Source organism: Calliopsis andreniformis, chromosome 12 (genome assembly GCF_051401765.1).
Source record: "Calliopsis andreniformis isolate RMS-2024a chromosome 12, iyCalAndr_principal, whole genome shotgun sequence".
Lineage (NCBI taxonomy): Eukaryota > Metazoa > Arthropoda > Insecta > Hymenoptera > Andrenidae > Calliopsis > Calliopsis andreniformis.
Window position 1 is genome coordinate 16,596,420 of NC_135073.1, and position 18,033 is coordinate 16,614,452.

The window sequence follows — 18,033 nt, forward strand, 5'->3', positions numbered from 1 at the left end:
ATAATTCGGAACGCGAAATTTCAAATAATCATGCGGAGAATTTCAGCTTGAGGTACCTACGTGTCCAAAGTGATTACGTGTTCAAACCATTCCATAATTTAAGAAATTCCTGTAACCAGTTATAGCTCTATGGTTTCTCATTACGAGAAAAAGCATGTACATAGATTTCATTCGCGCTATAAAAGAAATGGAGAGCGACTATCAGGCATTTGACTCGTTTGTGTAGCAATTACTGAACATCAAACATTTGAAATGCCACTCGCCTCGATCGCGATCGTTACAAGACCGCGGAAATTCCGTTTCGTTTCGTGTGACGCGTGAATTAGTGACTGTGAATACTGTCGCGTTATCGTCGCAAATAGAGATAAACGGAACCATTTCCGACGTCGATCGCGGTAATTTGCACGAGAACTCGGTCCGCTTGGAGACGTTTCAAGTGGGTCTCGCGACGTTCCTCGTGAACCCCGTGCACCGTTGTATATATTCCTTAGAAGATATTACGTGCATGTATAAAAAGAAATATATATATATATAAATATGTTTATATACACGATATATATAAATATGTACACACGTATGAGTTAATTCTTATCGTGTACGTCGATGCATTTATGATAGTGGGTGCGCGCGCGCGATCGTGCATTCCTGCATTTCTCTCGCGACAGTTTTTGTCCCGATACCTCATTTCGCGCGTGCACGACCGATTGCAGCTATGTATCATAAGGGAGAGTATAATAAGTTATTGTTGCGTTCTATTTATTTGTCGGTGGACGACGATCGTTTGTGGATAATCGCTCGACTCGCGTCGGGTCTGTTCGTCGAAGGATCTTACTCGAGTCCTCGAGGGAGATCTTGGCAATAATTGTTGTAATAATAAAGTTTGAGAAGAGAACTGTTTCGTTGAGTGTACACCTTCCAGCATATCTTCCTTCCTTATTCTAGGAGTCCTATTGTGAGGGAACGAAGGTAAGTTAATTAAGGATTTAGATGTAAATGGTATTCTCAAGTGGTTGAATACTGAGTAAAATAGAAATTAGATCACCGTTTGCATTTAAGTGAATTCTACTGTTCGTTTTTTGGTGAGGAATCGAGGTTTCAAATCTGAATAGCGAATGATTGATTTTATTGGTTAGCACTTGTTAATTCCAGCGGAGAAATGAAACTGTATGACAAAGTAGAGACTAACGAGGAGGTGACTCAACTTACTTATAAAGGCTTATGTCGATGAAGTAGAATTAGGACAGAAGGTGCCTCGACCTCGCCGGTGCAATATATCCTGCATAAGGTAAGTACTAAGGACGCCTGCATATACACTGTGCGTTGAAGTAACAAGAAATTCTGATATAATAAGCGTCTTAATTAATCTTTCAAGGCCGTCTGCTCCGTTAATTTACTTAAATTAAAATACCTTTTTTTTTCATCTTTCAATCTTCTATTCTTTAGTTCTAAAAAATTTCAAATATCTCAAAAACTTGCTATTTCGATTTTTAAATTAATTTCTTTTTATAAAATAAGAAGATCATAGAAGGCCTATAAAGCAACAGTCTGACCCAGTTTAATTTCTAAGTCAGTATATTTCCTCGCCAATACAGAGCAGGATTCATTAACTTTTAGCTGGCGATCGGTATTTAAAAAGCGTGCTCGTAGACAGCCACGAGCCAGTACTTAAACAGACGGTATATGAGTCAAGGCTGCGCAGGGACCCTTACCTACTTTTCCCATTTACGGTAGTGAATCGGACCGATGGATGTATGGGATCTGATGACCGATCTTACGTAAAGGATTTCGTACCCGGGCAAAATACCACAAGAAATTTCGTAAACACGTACTATCATTAATTAAGCCATTTGTTGAGTGAAAGCAGGCATCGTGCAAAAAGAAACAGTATCGAAATTCGTAGGATTCAACGAGGCGAAGCACTCGAGTATCGCCAGGCTCGTAATTTGGAGAGTGCTCGAATTATTCGATAAATCTTGAAATAATTGCGCAAGTAGCCGAGGCTAAAAGCGTTGCACGACTCATTGCGAATTGACCATGACACGAGTTGACTCAAGGAGATCGAGTGTGGCGCCTATAACCCCAATGCCAAAATTACCTCCGCCTAATATTGGGACTTTCCTGCTGGACACGAAGACGCGCGTTTCCGCCTATCTAGTTTTACTTTCTACGTACTCCGCTTCCGCCTTACAGATAATCACTTCAATACTGAACTTAGATAGTTGGTACGCGACCTTTCGCTCTGAGTCATCGGTTCGAACTTTTTTTAGACTATCTGCAAGTACAGATCTGCTCTCCTCTTAAAAGATATTCAATCGAACCTCAACGATTTTGTAGAAACACGGTAACCTTGCAGCGCTCTGACTTTGACTTTGCCCGATACTACAGACTTGCTAGACAGCAAGAATTAGATCAAGCAGTCGTGAGCTTAATCTAGCCGGGGGCTCATGCACTCTCCACTTTCTCTATCGAATTGCATTACCTTCAACTCGATACCGTGTCTTGGTACTGTTACGTGTGTTAAGAGGTGGGGCTTGATAAATCTTTAAGTCATAATTCCAACGAATTTCAACCCTTAGGTATCAATGAATAAGGAGTAGAAAGTCTTGAGATCATTAATGCTCAAATCCCTTACAGGTGACCTCAATTAGATCAACACTCCATTTCTATAGATACTAAATCATAATCATAAGCCCTACCCTATTCTCAAAATAAAAGTGGACTTGCAAGCAGGTTGCCGCTTCATTATGTCACCCAATCCATCTCCAATTTCTTTCCAACCTGCCGCCCAACTCATTCCTGTTTATAGAATCGTCCTGAATGCTTCTAGCTGAATCCACGATGCTCCCAGAGCGTTCTCGTCCAAGACCATCCCGCAGCCCCGTAGCCTCAGCTCCTATCGCTTCGCATATCAGAGCAGAACCTCCTCCATTGTCTCCTGTAATGGATTTTTTCCCGTTTCGCGATGCTCCGAGAGAGTGGCACTCCAGGACGTCGAAATAGAGTCCGGACGATCGGCGTCGAAGCGTCGCCGATTCTAAAGATAAATTCCGCGGTGGTGTACGTTTTCACAGGCCCGTACGTAGAAAAACCGCACCGGGGGGCTCTTGCAGACGGTGGTAGGGATGCCGTCGGGAGAGAGAACCGCGTCCTCCCGCGACGTCATCGTCGTCTTTTACGATCACGAGGAGGAGAGAAGCCCGCGAGAAAAGGTGGGAGCCACGAACGGTGTAGCCGTTCTGCTTTCAGCGACCAGTCGTGACTTAGCCTGCGAGTCAGACGCATCCCCGGACGACGAACGAACCTGAGCACTTGCCCCGTGAGTAAGCATGTGCACTTTTTCTGCCACCGTTACCCAAACGCCCGGGGGTCCGAGATTCGCTCGAGGTCTCGCGTCTTCCCTTGAACCTTCGCGCCGCGAGGAGACGTCTGCGAGTGAGTGAAGAAAAGTGACGTGAGGAGGACGTGCTTTCGTGGGTAAAAGAGTGAAGACTCGGTCGCTGGGTTCACGAGGACAGACTTCCAATTTTCGAGTGGCAAAAGTGCTATATTGAACCATTCGCGAAGATGCTCTTCCTTCGATTCGCTTTCTTCCTAAGGATTGCACTTTGAATTGCATAGAGAAGCTTTCTTCTTCTGAGAATACTACTTCGAATCAGGTCGTTTCACTGGTCTCGATTTTCTGCTCGTCGGTTTCTAGAGTTTCGGAACACGATACCCTTGGTATGCAAATTTCGAACGTTGCTTCGCACTTGCGTAAAGCCCACATGGGAGCAATGCAGGCGCCCGACACCGCCGGAAAACTGTGACTCATAAAGAATTTCAGGCATTCACGCGTAACCGCTGTGACAACATTGTACAGACGACCGATCTCCTTTCTTCGCGATGTAGAGGCAGGAATTTCTGTTGCGAGTAATGGGATACCGTCATATGGACGGTGTTGTTCCGGGCATTAACTGATAGCAAGTTCTCGAAGGAATGCAAAGCTTGCCTTCTTCATAAACAAATACAGAAATTCAGTGTAACCGAGGATCCAAGAATCCAGAACGAGGAGGTCCTAGAATAGACTGTATCTCGTTACAAAATTGCCAAGCTATTTTTGCATCGCTCTAACAATAGAATGAAAAGTACGAAATCTTCAGTTTCTAATATCTTTTCGTCAACTTGATTCGCCAAGTTTCACAGAAAATGGATCATGACCGAGATTCATCAGAGCTCATGTCTTCTGGAAGTTCTTTTCTAACTTCGAAATGAAGTACCTGGAAAGTATTTTCTGTCTTGGGTTACGCAAAGATTCTCAGGTCGAGTGTCAAAAATTGTCACGTTATCGTATGCAGAGAGCAAAGCTTTCCATCGAGCGTAACAGGACACCGATCCGAATGGAGTAACGAAGCTCGGCTCTGCGTAACCCGAAAAGGTTCGACGGCAGGCGGCTAGCGACGATTCCACCCTCTCCTCTTGCGTGTAAAAATAACCCTCTTCGCTGATACGCGCGCCTTCAGAATCGGGCAGCTCCGCTTATTTTTTATCCGACACGATTCCAACCGCGAGATTCAAGATCCTCGATAGCACGTCAAACCTCCACATCATCTTCTGGAGTCTAAGCCTTAAAAAGTAATGGGACTTGACCTTCTACTTTGGCTTCCTTGACATTCCACTTTCTGCTCCATTTGTGCCTGGTCAATTTATGCTTGTTAGCGGATCTGAGAATGTTAATTGATGAGATTTAAATGAGTTGAGCGAAGATAGGAGAGCCCAAGGATCCACGTGGTCCCATCGAAAGGATCTCAAGTTTACTCAAACGTCCCAGCAGCCAGCGATTAATCCTTTTCTTTAGAACGCTCTGTCTTGGATTTCCGCTTCCCCGAACTCGTTCGTGCCTCGTTTTCCTTTCGTTCCGTGCTTACCCAGCATCTCTGATTACCAGCAAGCTCGGAATCGTGCTCATTTGCTCGCGCGGATACAAATGACGCAGATCTATACAGTGGCGTAGATCCAGCGAGCAGCAGATTTCTATCCCCGAAAGCCTCGACAGGATTTCAGGAAAAAGACCACATCGAAATCCTCGCAAACTAAAATCCAGTCCCCATTGCATCCTTTCACTTTCTAAACGCCTTGAAGAGGAACAAAGCGCTCTCCAGCGAGAATCTCCAAAGTTCTCTATGGCGTTGTAACTTAAGACATCGTCGAAGAAAAAAATACAAATTCCGGTTCGATGAGAGGATCTTAAGGGAAGCAATGTCAGGAATGTTTCCGCGAAGAAAATTAACTCGTTCCCTCTCGGTGCTCTTGCTCTCTATCCTTTCTCTCTTCTCTCTCTTTCTCCTCTCCTCTCCTCTCTCTCTGTCTCAGCGACGGTGCATCGGTTTCGCCCGCGGAGAGAAACGAGCGCATAAAATGCGAACGGGGCCGCGAAGGATCCTCTCGTTTCGCTCGGTTCGTCCTGGAGGAATCGCATACCTGAGCATCTGACGTCACACGAGAGGAAGAAGGACGCGCGCGACCGAAGACGGTTTGATTTTATATATACGCGGACACGGTACAGAGCCCGGGCCTTCTTGAGCAAGAACCTGCCTCTATAAATAGGATATCCGGTCGGTTCGCTAATTATACTTCGATGCGTGCTGTCCGCATCGCGAACTTGCACGAAATCTCGAGCGATCCAGAATTTCCACGGCAATTATCGTTCGGAGGAAGCGGCGCGGAAACGCGGAAAAATTAATTAAGGCAGCAGGCTGTTAATTGTGCGCAGCTATTGTCTCACGGTCGTTGAAGTCTCCTCAGTTCCTCGAAGGGATCGATCGCGCGGGGGTGGGGGTCAAAATTAAAAATTACAATTTGTCGATGGAGATAAGCGTATGGGAGAATGCGAGCGAATAGATGAGGAGGAAGGAACTCTTGATGATGGCTCCTTGTTGATGTTCTAGATACTCTTTTTTTCTCGTGAGCGAGTGAAGAAACAAAACCGCCACCATGGACGCGATCAAGAAGAAGATGCAGGGAATGAAGCTGGAGAAGGACAACGCGATGGATCGCGCGTTGCTCTGCGAACAGCAAGCCCGTGACGCGAACGCGAGAGCTGAAAAGGTAAACGAGAAGATCCGACAGATTCCGCTGAGGAGCGATCAAATATAGGTCTTATTCGATTTGAGTCCTCGCGGGTGAAGACCCGCTCGAGGCGGATTATAAATATAAAAAAAGTAATTTGATATACGTGAAAGTTCCAAAATTGTCTGTTTACGTTTCTACGAGACGAAGAATAAAAATAGCGATGAAGTAATCGCGTAGTAAAAATGCAATATAGAGTTGGCATCTGTCCAGAATTGCTAATTATAAATCTGGAACTTTCGCGTATGTTGGATTTGCTATAATGTACGATACCGCGTGCCTCAGGGAATTCCTGAAATTTTCATCGGCTTATTATAAGCTTGAGAAATGTCTGACTCGTGGTATCTGTTGCAAAGGCTGAGGAAGAGGCTCGTGCCCTGCAGAAGAAGATCCAGACCATCGAAAATGAACTCGATCAAACTCAAGAGGCTCTCATGCAGGTTAATGCCAAGTTGGAAGAAAAAGACAAGGCGCTGCAGAACGTGAGTACTCTATTAAGCTACTAAAATTACTTCCGAGTAATCACAGAGAAAGTTATTTCGAAACGAAAGTGGGACCTCGAGTCCTTCAAATTCTTCTCCATATACTCCATAGTTTCAGCCACGTTCAAAATATAAAAAAAACTATGCAAAAACGCTACTCAATTCACATAAAAACTGGTCTAGAAAAGTATGAAAAACAGTCCCAAAAGAATTCTTCACAAGACTGCTTCCGCGATCACCTCGAAACGCGGAAAATTCAAAATTCAAACTCTTATCAATCACCGCGCTGTTACCGACGGCAGAGTGACGTTGACGCGGCACGAGATGTCGCGGTGGTCGTGCGCAGGCGCCCAAGGAGAAAAGAGCGGGTTCCCCGCGCAGCGAGCGCCCAGTCTCACGTTAGTACGCGGAGCCGCCGCCTCGTTGGTTCGGCGGCGCTCGGTAAACGTCGGCTCCGCCACGCAGTGGTAGCTCGCGGCGTGGAGGGGGTAACCTGGATCGCGCGCGGCGGACTTGCTCGTGAGAGAGAGAAAGATAGAGCGAGAGAGACAGGGCGCGGGAGAAAGGAAGACAGAAATCGGAGCAGGACGGTGCAGAGAGCGGAGACCAGCGTGTCTCCTGTCGTGCATGCGTTCGCCCGCACGGCACGGTGTGTGCGTGCACACGGAGGGGCCGAGCAGAAGGACGTATGCGTGGCGCGGTGAGAAACGTGTTACGAACAGTGACAGACAAGATGGCGGTGCGCCTTGTGCGGTGTTCGTAACGGTGGTGCACGGTGCACGTTGCAACAGGGAAACGGCGGAACGAAAGGGGTTAGGAAAGGGTTGGCAGCTGGAGAGCGCAGCATGGAGCCAGCTCTCGCGTCGACCACGAGACGTCGCGGTCATCAGCACCATCCGCGGCACGCAACGCGCCGACGTCTCGACGCCTCCAGCAGAGGACCCGCGCAGTGTGGCCCTGCTGGAATTGTCAAAGACAACAACAACGACGTCGAGTCGTCGAGGCTCGACGAGAAGAGAGGTGTCATCGACACGGACTGTTCGCCGACGGTGACGAAACCCACGGTCGTCGGCGCGAGGTGGCACCGTGACCCGACGGCGGTGCCCACGAAAGACGTTCCGAAGGAAGACAAGAGCAAGACTGAGCTCGAGAACGATGACAGGCCAGAGGACGTCCGACAGTGGCTCGCGCAGTGTAGCCAGGACGTTCTCGAGGAGCGACGCGAGCAGCAGTCGGTTCGCGAGAGGAACGAAAACGAAGGCTGTGACAGCTTCGACGAACCATCCGACGAGTCTCGGACGAGACCACGTGGGAAAGGGGCAGTCGAAGACGAGCCGGACGAGGTCAGAAGCAAAGACCACTCGCCCGAGCCTGAGCACGCGGTCGCGAGGGCTCGTGGCGATGGGAACTCCGACGACGAGTCGCAGAACGTCGAGGAGGACCCAGAACTGGCCGAGTTGGCCAAGCTGAGGTGTCCCAGCGAGAGGGCCGAGGTCCAGGCCGAAAGGGAGGCCAGGAGGAAAAAGAGATGCGCCGATTACCCTGGGTTAGCCTTCGGCTCCTCCATATTCTCCAGCGACACGATGATGAAGTTCAGTCTCATAAGGAACGAACTGCAGAATATTATGGGCAACCAGCTGAAACGGGTCAGTATCGCATGTGATGCACACCCCGTGCATAGACGCACCGCGTGATGGAAGGTCGCACGCGTGACGTGACCTTGGCGCCTGGTGACGTAGCCGCCGGGTCCCTTGGGGTCATTCGGTCCCTTGATAACGAAACGCGCGTCATCGTCGGTCAAAGTCTCGCTTTCTCTCTCAATCGTGGCTTTATTTCGTTACTGTCCCTCTTCTGCTCGGTTTTCTCGGACGAGGTGATCTTCGTGAATTCGATACCATATAAGGCGGAGAGCGGATAAAAATACGTGCAGTTAGGTTAGGCGATCTAGCGGTTACCCGCGATGGAGGACCATTGCTCGATCTTCGAATATGTAATACAGCTTTTGTATTGTGTTTTTCGCGTGAATTCTACGGTAGATTGTTCTTCCAGTCTCTTCATCCTGGAAAATTACCGAACCGCTGCGAATACTGATTGGAGAAAGGCGTCGATTCAGGCCAGAATTTCTCGTTGCCAAGTGGAAATCGAAATCGGTTCTCGCGCGGTTTATCGCGGTAAATGAATAATGCACCACTTGTCGCGGTCGTGTAATAATAATTAAGAGACCATTACGAGGCGGTCTTCGACACGGCGAAGAACTCCTTCGTAGAGCTTAACGACGCACGATCACCCGACAAAGACCGCTTATTGTTAGGGTTAGTGAACTGGGACAATGGGTTAAGCATGGCTCTTTCGTTCAACATCGATGGACATTCTTTTACAGACGGGTCGTGCGTGGAATAGTACGAACTCTTCAATTATATTTGCGGTGTGACGTTTCCTCTGATTCATTTTTGGCACGAAGGCCCACCTTTTGGTTAGACATGACGTGTCCATCGATTGCAATATCAAGCTCGAATGTTATCAGTTCGATGAGTGTATGCGTTGATCCGAAATAATACTACTTGACAGAAAATATAGAATTCTCAGATACTTTATCGAACACTTATGCAACTATTGACACGCTATTACTCATTGTTCGTTTTTTTAATAATCATTTTTATTAATACAATATCAAATACATGCGACAAATATACGTAAATAGAACTAGTTTTTCATTTTTCTGAAACATCTGCTTCGTTAGCTCGCTACACGTGTTTCGTAGCCAGACGTTTTCGAAGGATATTTCTCGAAATGGCCTCGCTGCATTGGCGCTGCTACCGTGTCTAGTAAACCAAACACAAGTAGCACTAACATTCTAAAAATACGTGGCGTCTGTACATGGATCCAGCAGCTCTTTTATTCGGCACTTCGAGAGGGCATTGCGTAAGCATGTCGCTCCCGGAACACGCTCCCACAAATCCGCCTCGTTTAGAAGCGTTTAAACCGACCGCGTTACAGCGTTATAACGCCCTTGCAAAACGTTCGTGCGGTCTTGCACGAATTCGAAACGCTCGTTCTATATAAATGCACGGCCGTCGCCGACCTTTGGAATCGGTTTCTTTGGCTCTTATCTGCGTTGTTTATCCTTCGCATTCCACGATTTCTCGCAATTCAATGTGCTGCCATCTGCGCCGGCATTGTTCATGACTGACGCAACAAGCTATAGATTCTCACGAAACACGATTCAAATTTTCTCGATTCGAACTTAGCTCTTTACGTGCTGTTTGAATTCGAAGTAGAAGTATCGAATACTAGGTGGAGCTGCGGTAGCTGCAGCTGCTTGTGGAGGAAACTCGTATACGGAAACTGAAACTTCATTTTCGCTTTCTTTTGTATGGGATTGAACATTTTTTATGGATCATCACTTCGAGTGCCACACTAAATTTACTGAAAATTCTAGAACATGAATAGTGAGTCTCAGTTTAAAAAAAAACTTGTTCTGAATTTATTTCCATAGTCATTTATTAAAAATGTAAAAACTGTCATTCACATGTAGATAACATGGTTATCAACGTGTTAAGGGGAAGGAAGAGGAAATTGACATGATCATATGGGGATTTTAAGGACGTAAACAATTTCAAATTACATTATAGGGTACCAAAGAAAATGACAGAGTACTTATTAATATTTTATATTTTTTATCGGAGTGTCAGTGATTGTTTAACATATTCCCTCATTTAAACATGAATTGACGTCATGTTCTATTGACACGACACGTAGTCCCCCGCTTACGTCACGCGTCTTTCTGTACTTGACACTCGAATGCGGTTCATACATTTTAACACGCATACATTACAAGTTCCTGTCAATTTTAATATCCGATTACATCGAGAAGATCACAGATGGCGTACCGACAGCCGTATCCTCTGTTCCGTTGCGTTCCATTGCGATCGCTTAGATAATTACCGACCACTCTGACCATTGACTCAATCGATCTTCCACATCTGAAGAAATTGATCGTTCCCTCTCGAACAATCGTCTCGTTGATCCCCGTTCTCCATTCAAATCCCCGCGCGATGCCTCCATCTCGCCATTAGCGATCTCCTGTCAACGCCGCTAAGGAAGCATCGGTCACCGAAATCAATCGGTTTCCACGATGAATCACTTCCTTCGTCCTCGAATCCCCATCGACGCTATTGGCTGGACGTGGATGGTGAAGCAAAAGCAGCAAAACAACGCGGGGATTGTTGTCGAGCGTCGATTCGAACGGCTGGGCGCGCTTGGGACGGGCGCGGTATTTCCGGGGCTTTGCGCGCGACGACACGTCGATCGGCGCAGCGATACTCGGCGTGCGCATTACGATTCGCGACGCGGTCGTAGGACCACCACCGAGGCGTCTGATCACAGAACTTGACCGTTCCAATACCCAATACCTCGAAATCTAAGACCATCGACTCTGTAATATTAGCAAGTTCGATCTCCAGCGACACTTTCGTCAAGTGTCATCGAGGGATCGCGGCGACAAAGTCGAGGGACTACTTGACGTCCGCAGGGAGGCAGCGCGCATGCGCGTGACGGCCGGGGGCGGCCATCTTGCTTTCCAGTCAACAGCAGCCAGTGGTCGTCAGTGCACGACAGCTCGGAGGCTACGAAACTCTCTATCTCGCACGGGTGCCGGTCGCCCCTCGTAACCCCGACATACTTGATCCTGGTTCGCGTCGTGTTCACTGTCCTAAAGCCCCTGCTCCTTTCGCCCAGCTTCCCCTTAGCCCAGATCTCTCGACCCCATCGGTCTCAGCCCGCGCACGGAGCTCGCGGTCGCGGCGTTTTGCGAAACGGTGAGGGAACGCTACGCGCGTTGATTCCGGCAGCAGCATGTCGACGCAAATGCAGGGGACCCTTCTCGACGTGCTCAAGAAGAAGATGAAGCAGACGAAGGAGGAGATGGAGAAGTACAAGGACGAGTGCGAGGAGTATCAGAAGCGGCTGCAAGTGGAAGTGATGCGTCGCGAGGAAGTGAGTGAGAACTTGGCTTCATGACCACCTTCTGCGCGATTCCCCCTCGTGCACGCGAGAACACGCCGCGTGCCGTGGAGCAGAGAACAGTATCGTTCAGCGTCGTCTCCGTCTGCCTAGCTTTCATTCTAACCTGTGAGACGTGTCTGCGTCCGCGTCGCGTTGGGAACATGGACCAGAGAAACGAGGGATTATTTACTGTAGCTTAGACTAAGGATCAGGTATAGCGCGTAGGATCCACGCGATCTTCTCGCGTATCGAATCGATTCAGGCTCACAGCCGATCGATTCGTCCCGTGTCGCACTCCTCTCGTTCCATAGGCAACCTGTGCCCATCGCGCACGGCGTGTCTTTACCGGAAATGTGGTGCTCAACTTCACGGTGCCTGGTCAGGGAAACGGTATCGATTCGCGGTGGTTATTGGGGAGACACGGGCGAAGAGGTGCCAGCGTAATTTAGAAGGGCTGGCCGATCGGCTCAGTCGATGAACTCTAGAAGAGAGGTCCTTTCGAAGCGTGCTGTGGAAACGCCGGAGCCGGCGTCCACACCGCTCGAGAATCGATCGTGAGTGTCAGGCATGTCGTCGTCAGGCTGGGTTGTGGCTGCGCGAGGGGGGCGGGGAGGGTTGTGGAAGGGACACGCCGACTCGACTCGCACTCGAGACATTCTTGATTCGACGAGGGACCGGCTCGAGAACTCACCTTGCCACCCTCCTCCCGACACGAGCCTCCGTGCATCTGAAAACACGTATCGTAATAGTATCGCAGAGGGGAGGTTAATAATCGTACGCAATGCGACGAGCTGACCCGCCACGCTGAGCCCTTGCCTCTGTATTTTTCATGGCGAGGTTGGTAGCGGTCGGTAGATCGACCGAAAAAACCTGGCAGAAACGCTTTGTCAGATTGAGTAGGAAGGAAGTTGTAGAAGGGAGCATAGGTTCACTTACTTTTCGGGAATGGAACAGTCTGTGAGGTTCGAGAGGTCTTGGTTCTGCTTCTTTCAGGGCTATTGCGTTCTTTCTTCGATAGGAGCAGACAGAATTTCTGCCTTGTTTTTGTTGTACCTTTTTTAGCTTAAAGATGAAGGAAGGACACTAGGCTAAATATTGTATGAAATCTCTGGTCTATGTGTGTCTCAAGCAGCTGTTGAAAGGCGTTTTTTAAAATGACTATCTCAATCAGTGGTATCACGAGAGATAATCGTGTCTTCGTAATGGCGAGAAGTTTGTAGCGAATGTAATGTTCTGGGACTTATTTAGATAAGGTCGTCATTGTGTAATACCTCGAGTATTGAATCCTGACAAACAGTCAGTTGAATGAGAAACATTCACAGTTAGAATTTCCCAGGTATGAGAGAGTATTCTTGGTATGAATTGTGTTTAACGAACTTGCTCCATAATCCAACCATTTCTATTCGTTTTTCCCTCTACCAAAAGCTGGGAGGGAAGGTGCTGCAGTGCAGCACAGTGGTCGTTAAAAGTGACCGAGAACTCGAGCATATTTTATCGAAACAAGTCGAGGCCTCGATTAGTCGACTATGATATAATCAAAGTATATCACATTGCGTACAGCAGAACCTCTGCTACTACACCATACTTCAATTTTTACTCATTAATATTCTACTGTATTATTATGATGATTAATATCGAATAGCAGTGACTCTGAATAAAGGATACTTCAAGTAGTTTGAAGTGAATTCACTAATTAAGTAACAATACCCAATGATTCACTAGTGCCTATGCAGTTAAAAGTATTCAGACTATTTTCAACAATCTTGCTCCCTGCATAAGTGACATTTACCTCGTTTAAAGCGAGCAAATTTATTTCCGCCCTGGCGACCTTTTTAACCGAGGAAACCTCTCGTAAACTTCGATATCCTGTCGTCTACGGTGACAATACCGCGCAAAATTATCGATTAAAGAAGTAACCGAAAGAGGTTCCAGTCACTATACTAGTTTACAAACATTTCTCAGAATCGTGTTCCTCGATGTAAGAAAACAATCTGACCGAAACCTCTCGCTCTCTCCCCTTTTTACCTTTCCAAAAGCCTCGCACCAACATGAACGAGCCTCGTTTTACACATCCAATACGTTCTTTCCCCGGGAGAGCCACTTCTGAATCGGAGCACGTACTTTGGTACAACCTGTACGCCTCGGAACTCGTTTTATTGAACAGTTATCAAAGGCCAGGCCTCTGAATGCAGGAAACGAAGGCATAGGCAAGAAAAGGAATAAGAACAAAGGCTATATTCCTTCCGATTACGCCATTAGGGATTAACCTTGGCTACGTTCCAAAAAAATGTCAACATATCCAGCGTGCACTTTATGGCGCGCGTGTCCTAAAAGGCCAGCGGATGGAAGCTCGCTCGAGCTTCACTAACAAGCTTTTGTCATCGAGCAATGAAGTGCACTGCCGCCGCGCTCGCTCTTTTTCTCCCTTTCGTCCAGGCTCGATCGAAACGGCGATACAGTTTCCCCTCTCGTGCTCTCTCTCTCTCGCGGCTCCAGATTCGAGACACGCGTGTGTCCAGTTCAATGATTTCCTTGGCAGCCGATGGATTTACCGCGAATCGTGAAAGCTACGAGGCTCGTACGATGGGCACGTGGACTCCCTATTCAACAGTTTACATAATGGACCGTCGATTGTCTCCATCCTGGGAGCCGATTTATTAACAAACAACCAGCCGTCGCACTTGACCGCGAACAGTCGTTTAGGCTCGTTGATATAGGCCGATGGAAATTGCTAGATCGAAACCTCTCGATCTACTTCCCCTCCAGCGTTGCTTTTCATGAGCGTAGAGGGGGTTCAGCCTGTAAATGAGTATTTTAAGCTGATATTTTTTATTGAATGTTTGTGGTGTATGGGGTTTGTCGGATGGTCGACTGTGATTCATGGAGAATGGTCATATATCACGTTGAATGAACAGAACGGTAGTGGAAGCCACGGAGGGTGATCCATGGCGGAAGTTTGGCACACTTACCAACATTACCGCGGATATTATCGAGGAGACCTGTTCGGCTACGCCAGTGTGAGTGGGCGTGTCGGTTTCCTCCGAGTACAAAGTTCATGTGACTACTTTAAAAAAGTATTCTTACAGAAAATTACGAAAAATTAAAATAAAAATTACTATAAAAATTGTGACGTATCCTGGTAGAGTACTCCAAAAGCATAGAAACCCAGAAAAGTTACAGAATTATCTAATATTCAATTTCTGATGAAGGCTACTCTCTTTTAAAGATTCCTGGGTATATAAAAATATACCTAGATATCTAATTCGCAGAGTAAAATAACTAGAAAAAAGAAGCTAGCTAGGCTCCATTTAAATCGATCCATTTGCCAATTATTTTTCGCGCGTCATCGTTGGAGGAAGCATAGGCGTGTCGGATCGGTCAGCAAAGCAGCACCACGTGCACAAAAGCGCGCGTAATGACCTGATGCGTGCACGATGAATTAGGATTTATCCGCTCTGTACACAATCGTCGCAGGTGCAGCTGCCTGGTAACGGGGACAAGGGCCTCAAATTGCGTCTACTGTACGAATACACGCGTAATCGAGCGTTAAGTAATTTACATTTGTAAGGGCGCATGGCTCGTTTCGTTTGACGTAACGCAGCGTTGGCCTTTTAATGGCTCCGAGTTCGCTGTACTTAAATCACCGAACCATTCAATCGGAATCCCATCTTTCTTGACCCATTTATGTGCTTATATTTATACCTTTCATTCATAACGTACACGAATGAGCCAGTCATTTACCAAATCGATTAATTCCACTGAACAAAAGTATTTATGTAAAAAGTTGAACATCAGTCAAATACTTTGGCAGTAAAATCGTAAAAAATTCAGAAAGTGGAGTTAATCGCATTGATCAGTGAACAACTAATTTCTTCAGCCTTATGATAAACAAGCTGTTACAAAATGTAAGAGACAACCTGTATGCAAATTCGATAGAAATTCTATCAGAGAGTATCCATTACCTCAGCCGACACAAGGCTACAATCACGAATCCTCGTTATCTCGAGGAAAGAAAGCTGCCTTGGAAACGCAAGCAGTCTTCCATCGGATCACGTCATAGAGGAGAATAGAAACCCGTATGAATTCGATTAACCGAGATTATTCAGAATCGGCTTTCTTACGAGACGTTTGATCCGCGAAACGTTGCGGCACTAGTTTTTAATTCAAGCATTTGCCTGTGCTGGGAAGTCTGCTTCTCCAGCGACTCCGTTTTTGTCTCATAGCTTCGTCGGTATGCAAAACGCGCGGATGCTGCGAAAATTGGTGACGCGCTCGCATGACCCATTCAATTAAATCGGTTGATGCAACGAGCACGAGCTCAAGGAAGCTCGCCTGGGTCATTGATATGCGAATCGAGCGAAGACCTTGACGTCCTCCGCGACCAGCCCCTTCCGACGAATCCCAATCACGTGTTGCACGTTTCCACGGTTCGATTCTCTTTCTCTTCTCCCATTTCGCCGTGAAAATGCGCGACTCGCGAATTCTTGAGTCCACGATTACCGTGGAATGGCCGAGTCTGATGAGTGAATCATTTCAGAGATCAGCCGTGAGGCCACTCCATATCTTAGAGATACCTTATCTCTTTATCTTTACTTTCCTCGCTCCTTTACGATTTATTGCAGCTTTGCAATTCATCAGAGGGAGATTCCTTGACGATAATTCTTTTGTAATGTGGCGAAACTATGGATATACTGAATTATTTTATGATAAATTAGTATTGTTTCTCGACTAATATAACTTAGAATGAAAACTTAAGACAGGATGAATAGGAATGCATATTTTTATTCAGTGTGAAATGTTATGTAATAAATAATAATAGAGCCAAGGTGAGAGTATCTGTTCAAGATATTAATATCTTCTTTTTTTATTGCAGGCTGAGTCCGAAGTAGCCGCTCTGAATCGTCGTATCCAGTTGTTGGAGGAGGACCTCGAGAGATCCGAGGAACGCCTCGCAACCGCCACTGCTAAATTGGCAGAGGCGTCGCAGGCCGCAGATGAGAGCGAACGGTAAACGAACGTCACGTTTCTTATCATTTTCTCCGCGATGACGACCATCGAACGACAGCGTAATTTTTATAAATATCCCTCGAATGCTGGTTAAGACGAAGTGCTGGCTCGAATGGATATTTATAAGGGAGTCGCTCGCGTCGTCAAGTATAGTAATCGTTTTACTCAATGGGTAGATAATATTGTTCCCCTTGGGACTTATCGATTCATTGTTAGTGAAAGTTTATATCGACAGTTCTGTTCAATGCCCCCAAGTTCACGCACTGACTGAAAAACGTCGAAGAATTGTGTAAGAATGAACGACATTTATGGCGTGATTGATTCGAAAGTTTATCGGGGTTTTAATATTGAAATTTTTATTTTGTTGTCTACCCTGCGAGATGAAACAGAAAAGTCTTCCTAAAGCTTTCATTCAGAGAGTAGGTTCAGATTGTTGACGAGCTATGGTCTCTCAGAAGTTATTGCGAAAGGAACAGATTATACTGAGGTGACTACTTTTTAATTTATATCAGAAGTAAATTAGAAAAAATTCCGTACAGTTTTTACTCAATACTCTTAAAGATACAACGTTCAAAGGTTTTTGAGTAGCTTTCACTATCGCAGAGATTTTTGCTATCTTCTATTATAAATCTCCAGCTCGAGCAGTTTATCGTATAGATAATGATAACGTTCCTTGAACAATATCTTCAGAGCAGAACATTGACTTTTATTTAAACAAGAAAAAATCGAGGATACTCCCAAAAAGTTGCAATTAACAGCAGATGCTCAGAGAACTCGAGCTAAAAACGCGAGTATTCCCGTAAGGCTATGTTCTGGGTTCTAATCTATTTATAAACGAATGCACAATACTGCATTGTAATCTTTCGCGGTTAACATTGCGTCAAATATAGAGCTGGCTGAGTTATATTCGTCTAATAATTGAGTGCACGCATAGGCGTAATCACAGATAAACGAGAGCATAGGTAGCAATTACTGCGATTTCACGAACATCGCGTTTCCATTACGCTGCAAAGTGGGTGTTTAATTAGAAAATGACGCAATTAGACACTGCCTAAGCGTTAAATTCAATATTGCTTAATCAGCTGATTATAGAAATTACGAGGAGGAGCTTTTTATTTCAATTACGATTCGTCATGGATATCAATTACTTTTTGTATTAATTAGTCAAGTTTATACAGACATAGACGTTCTTTAGCTCGAGTTTTAGTTGACATCATGTATTGTCATCGGTAGAACTAACATTTCGACGTTGAAAGAACTCCAGAGGTTAATTTATTATTATTTTCTTCTCGATTGTTGCTTACTTTGATAAGAGTTATCGATGGTCGAAACCCTAAATCTAAAGATCGATGACTGAATCCATTTTAAATCTGTATTCCCACGTATAAGAAAGTAATAGACGATTTATCGCGGTTGATAACGTAGTGACGAGTTT

The 18,033-nt window shown here is 46.1% G+C and overlaps 1 protein-coding gene and 2 long non-coding RNA genes across 7 annotated transcripts in view; 2 read left to right on the forward strand and 1 right to left on the reverse strand.

The window, feature by feature from the left end:
* Window positions 1-739: 739 nt before the first annotated feature.
* On the reverse strand, window positions 740-1,296 carry LOC143186239 (uncharacterized). The gene is made up of 2 exons (XR_013003032.1): window positions 1,207-1,296; window positions 740-947 (listed from the first exon to the last, which is right to left on the reverse strand). It is a non-coding gene; the product is annotated as an uncharacterized LOC143186239 (long non-coding RNA).
* Window positions 1,297-3,181: 1,885 nt separating this feature from the next.
* The window catches only part of Tm1 (tropomyosin 1), a 28,466-nt gene continuing 13,614 nt past the window's right edge, over window positions 3,182-18,033 (forward strand). For 2 of the 5 annotated variants that reach the window (XM_076388901.1, XM_076388899.1), the window contains exons 1-4: window positions 3,182-3,316; window positions 5,925-6,084; window positions 6,462-6,587; window positions 16,465-16,598. In XM_076388901.1, coding sequence (XP_076245016.1) covers window positions 5,971-6,084; window positions 6,462-6,587; window positions 16,465-16,598 — 374 coding nt within the window. In that variant the 5' untranslated portion in view covers window positions 3,182-3,316; window positions 5,925-5,970. Of the gene's footprint in view, window positions 3,321-5,924; window positions 6,085-6,461; window positions 6,588-7,342; window positions 8,234-16,464; window positions 16,599-18,033 lie in introns of those variants that run through there. The other 3 variants (XM_076388900.1, XM_076388898.1, XM_076388897.1) reach the window with 3 other exon arrangements.
* On the forward strand, window positions 8,247-8,773 carry LOC143185702 (uncharacterized). The gene is made up of 2 exons (XR_013002948.1): window positions 8,247-8,577; window positions 8,637-8,773. It is a non-coding gene; the product is annotated as an uncharacterized LOC143185702 (long non-coding RNA).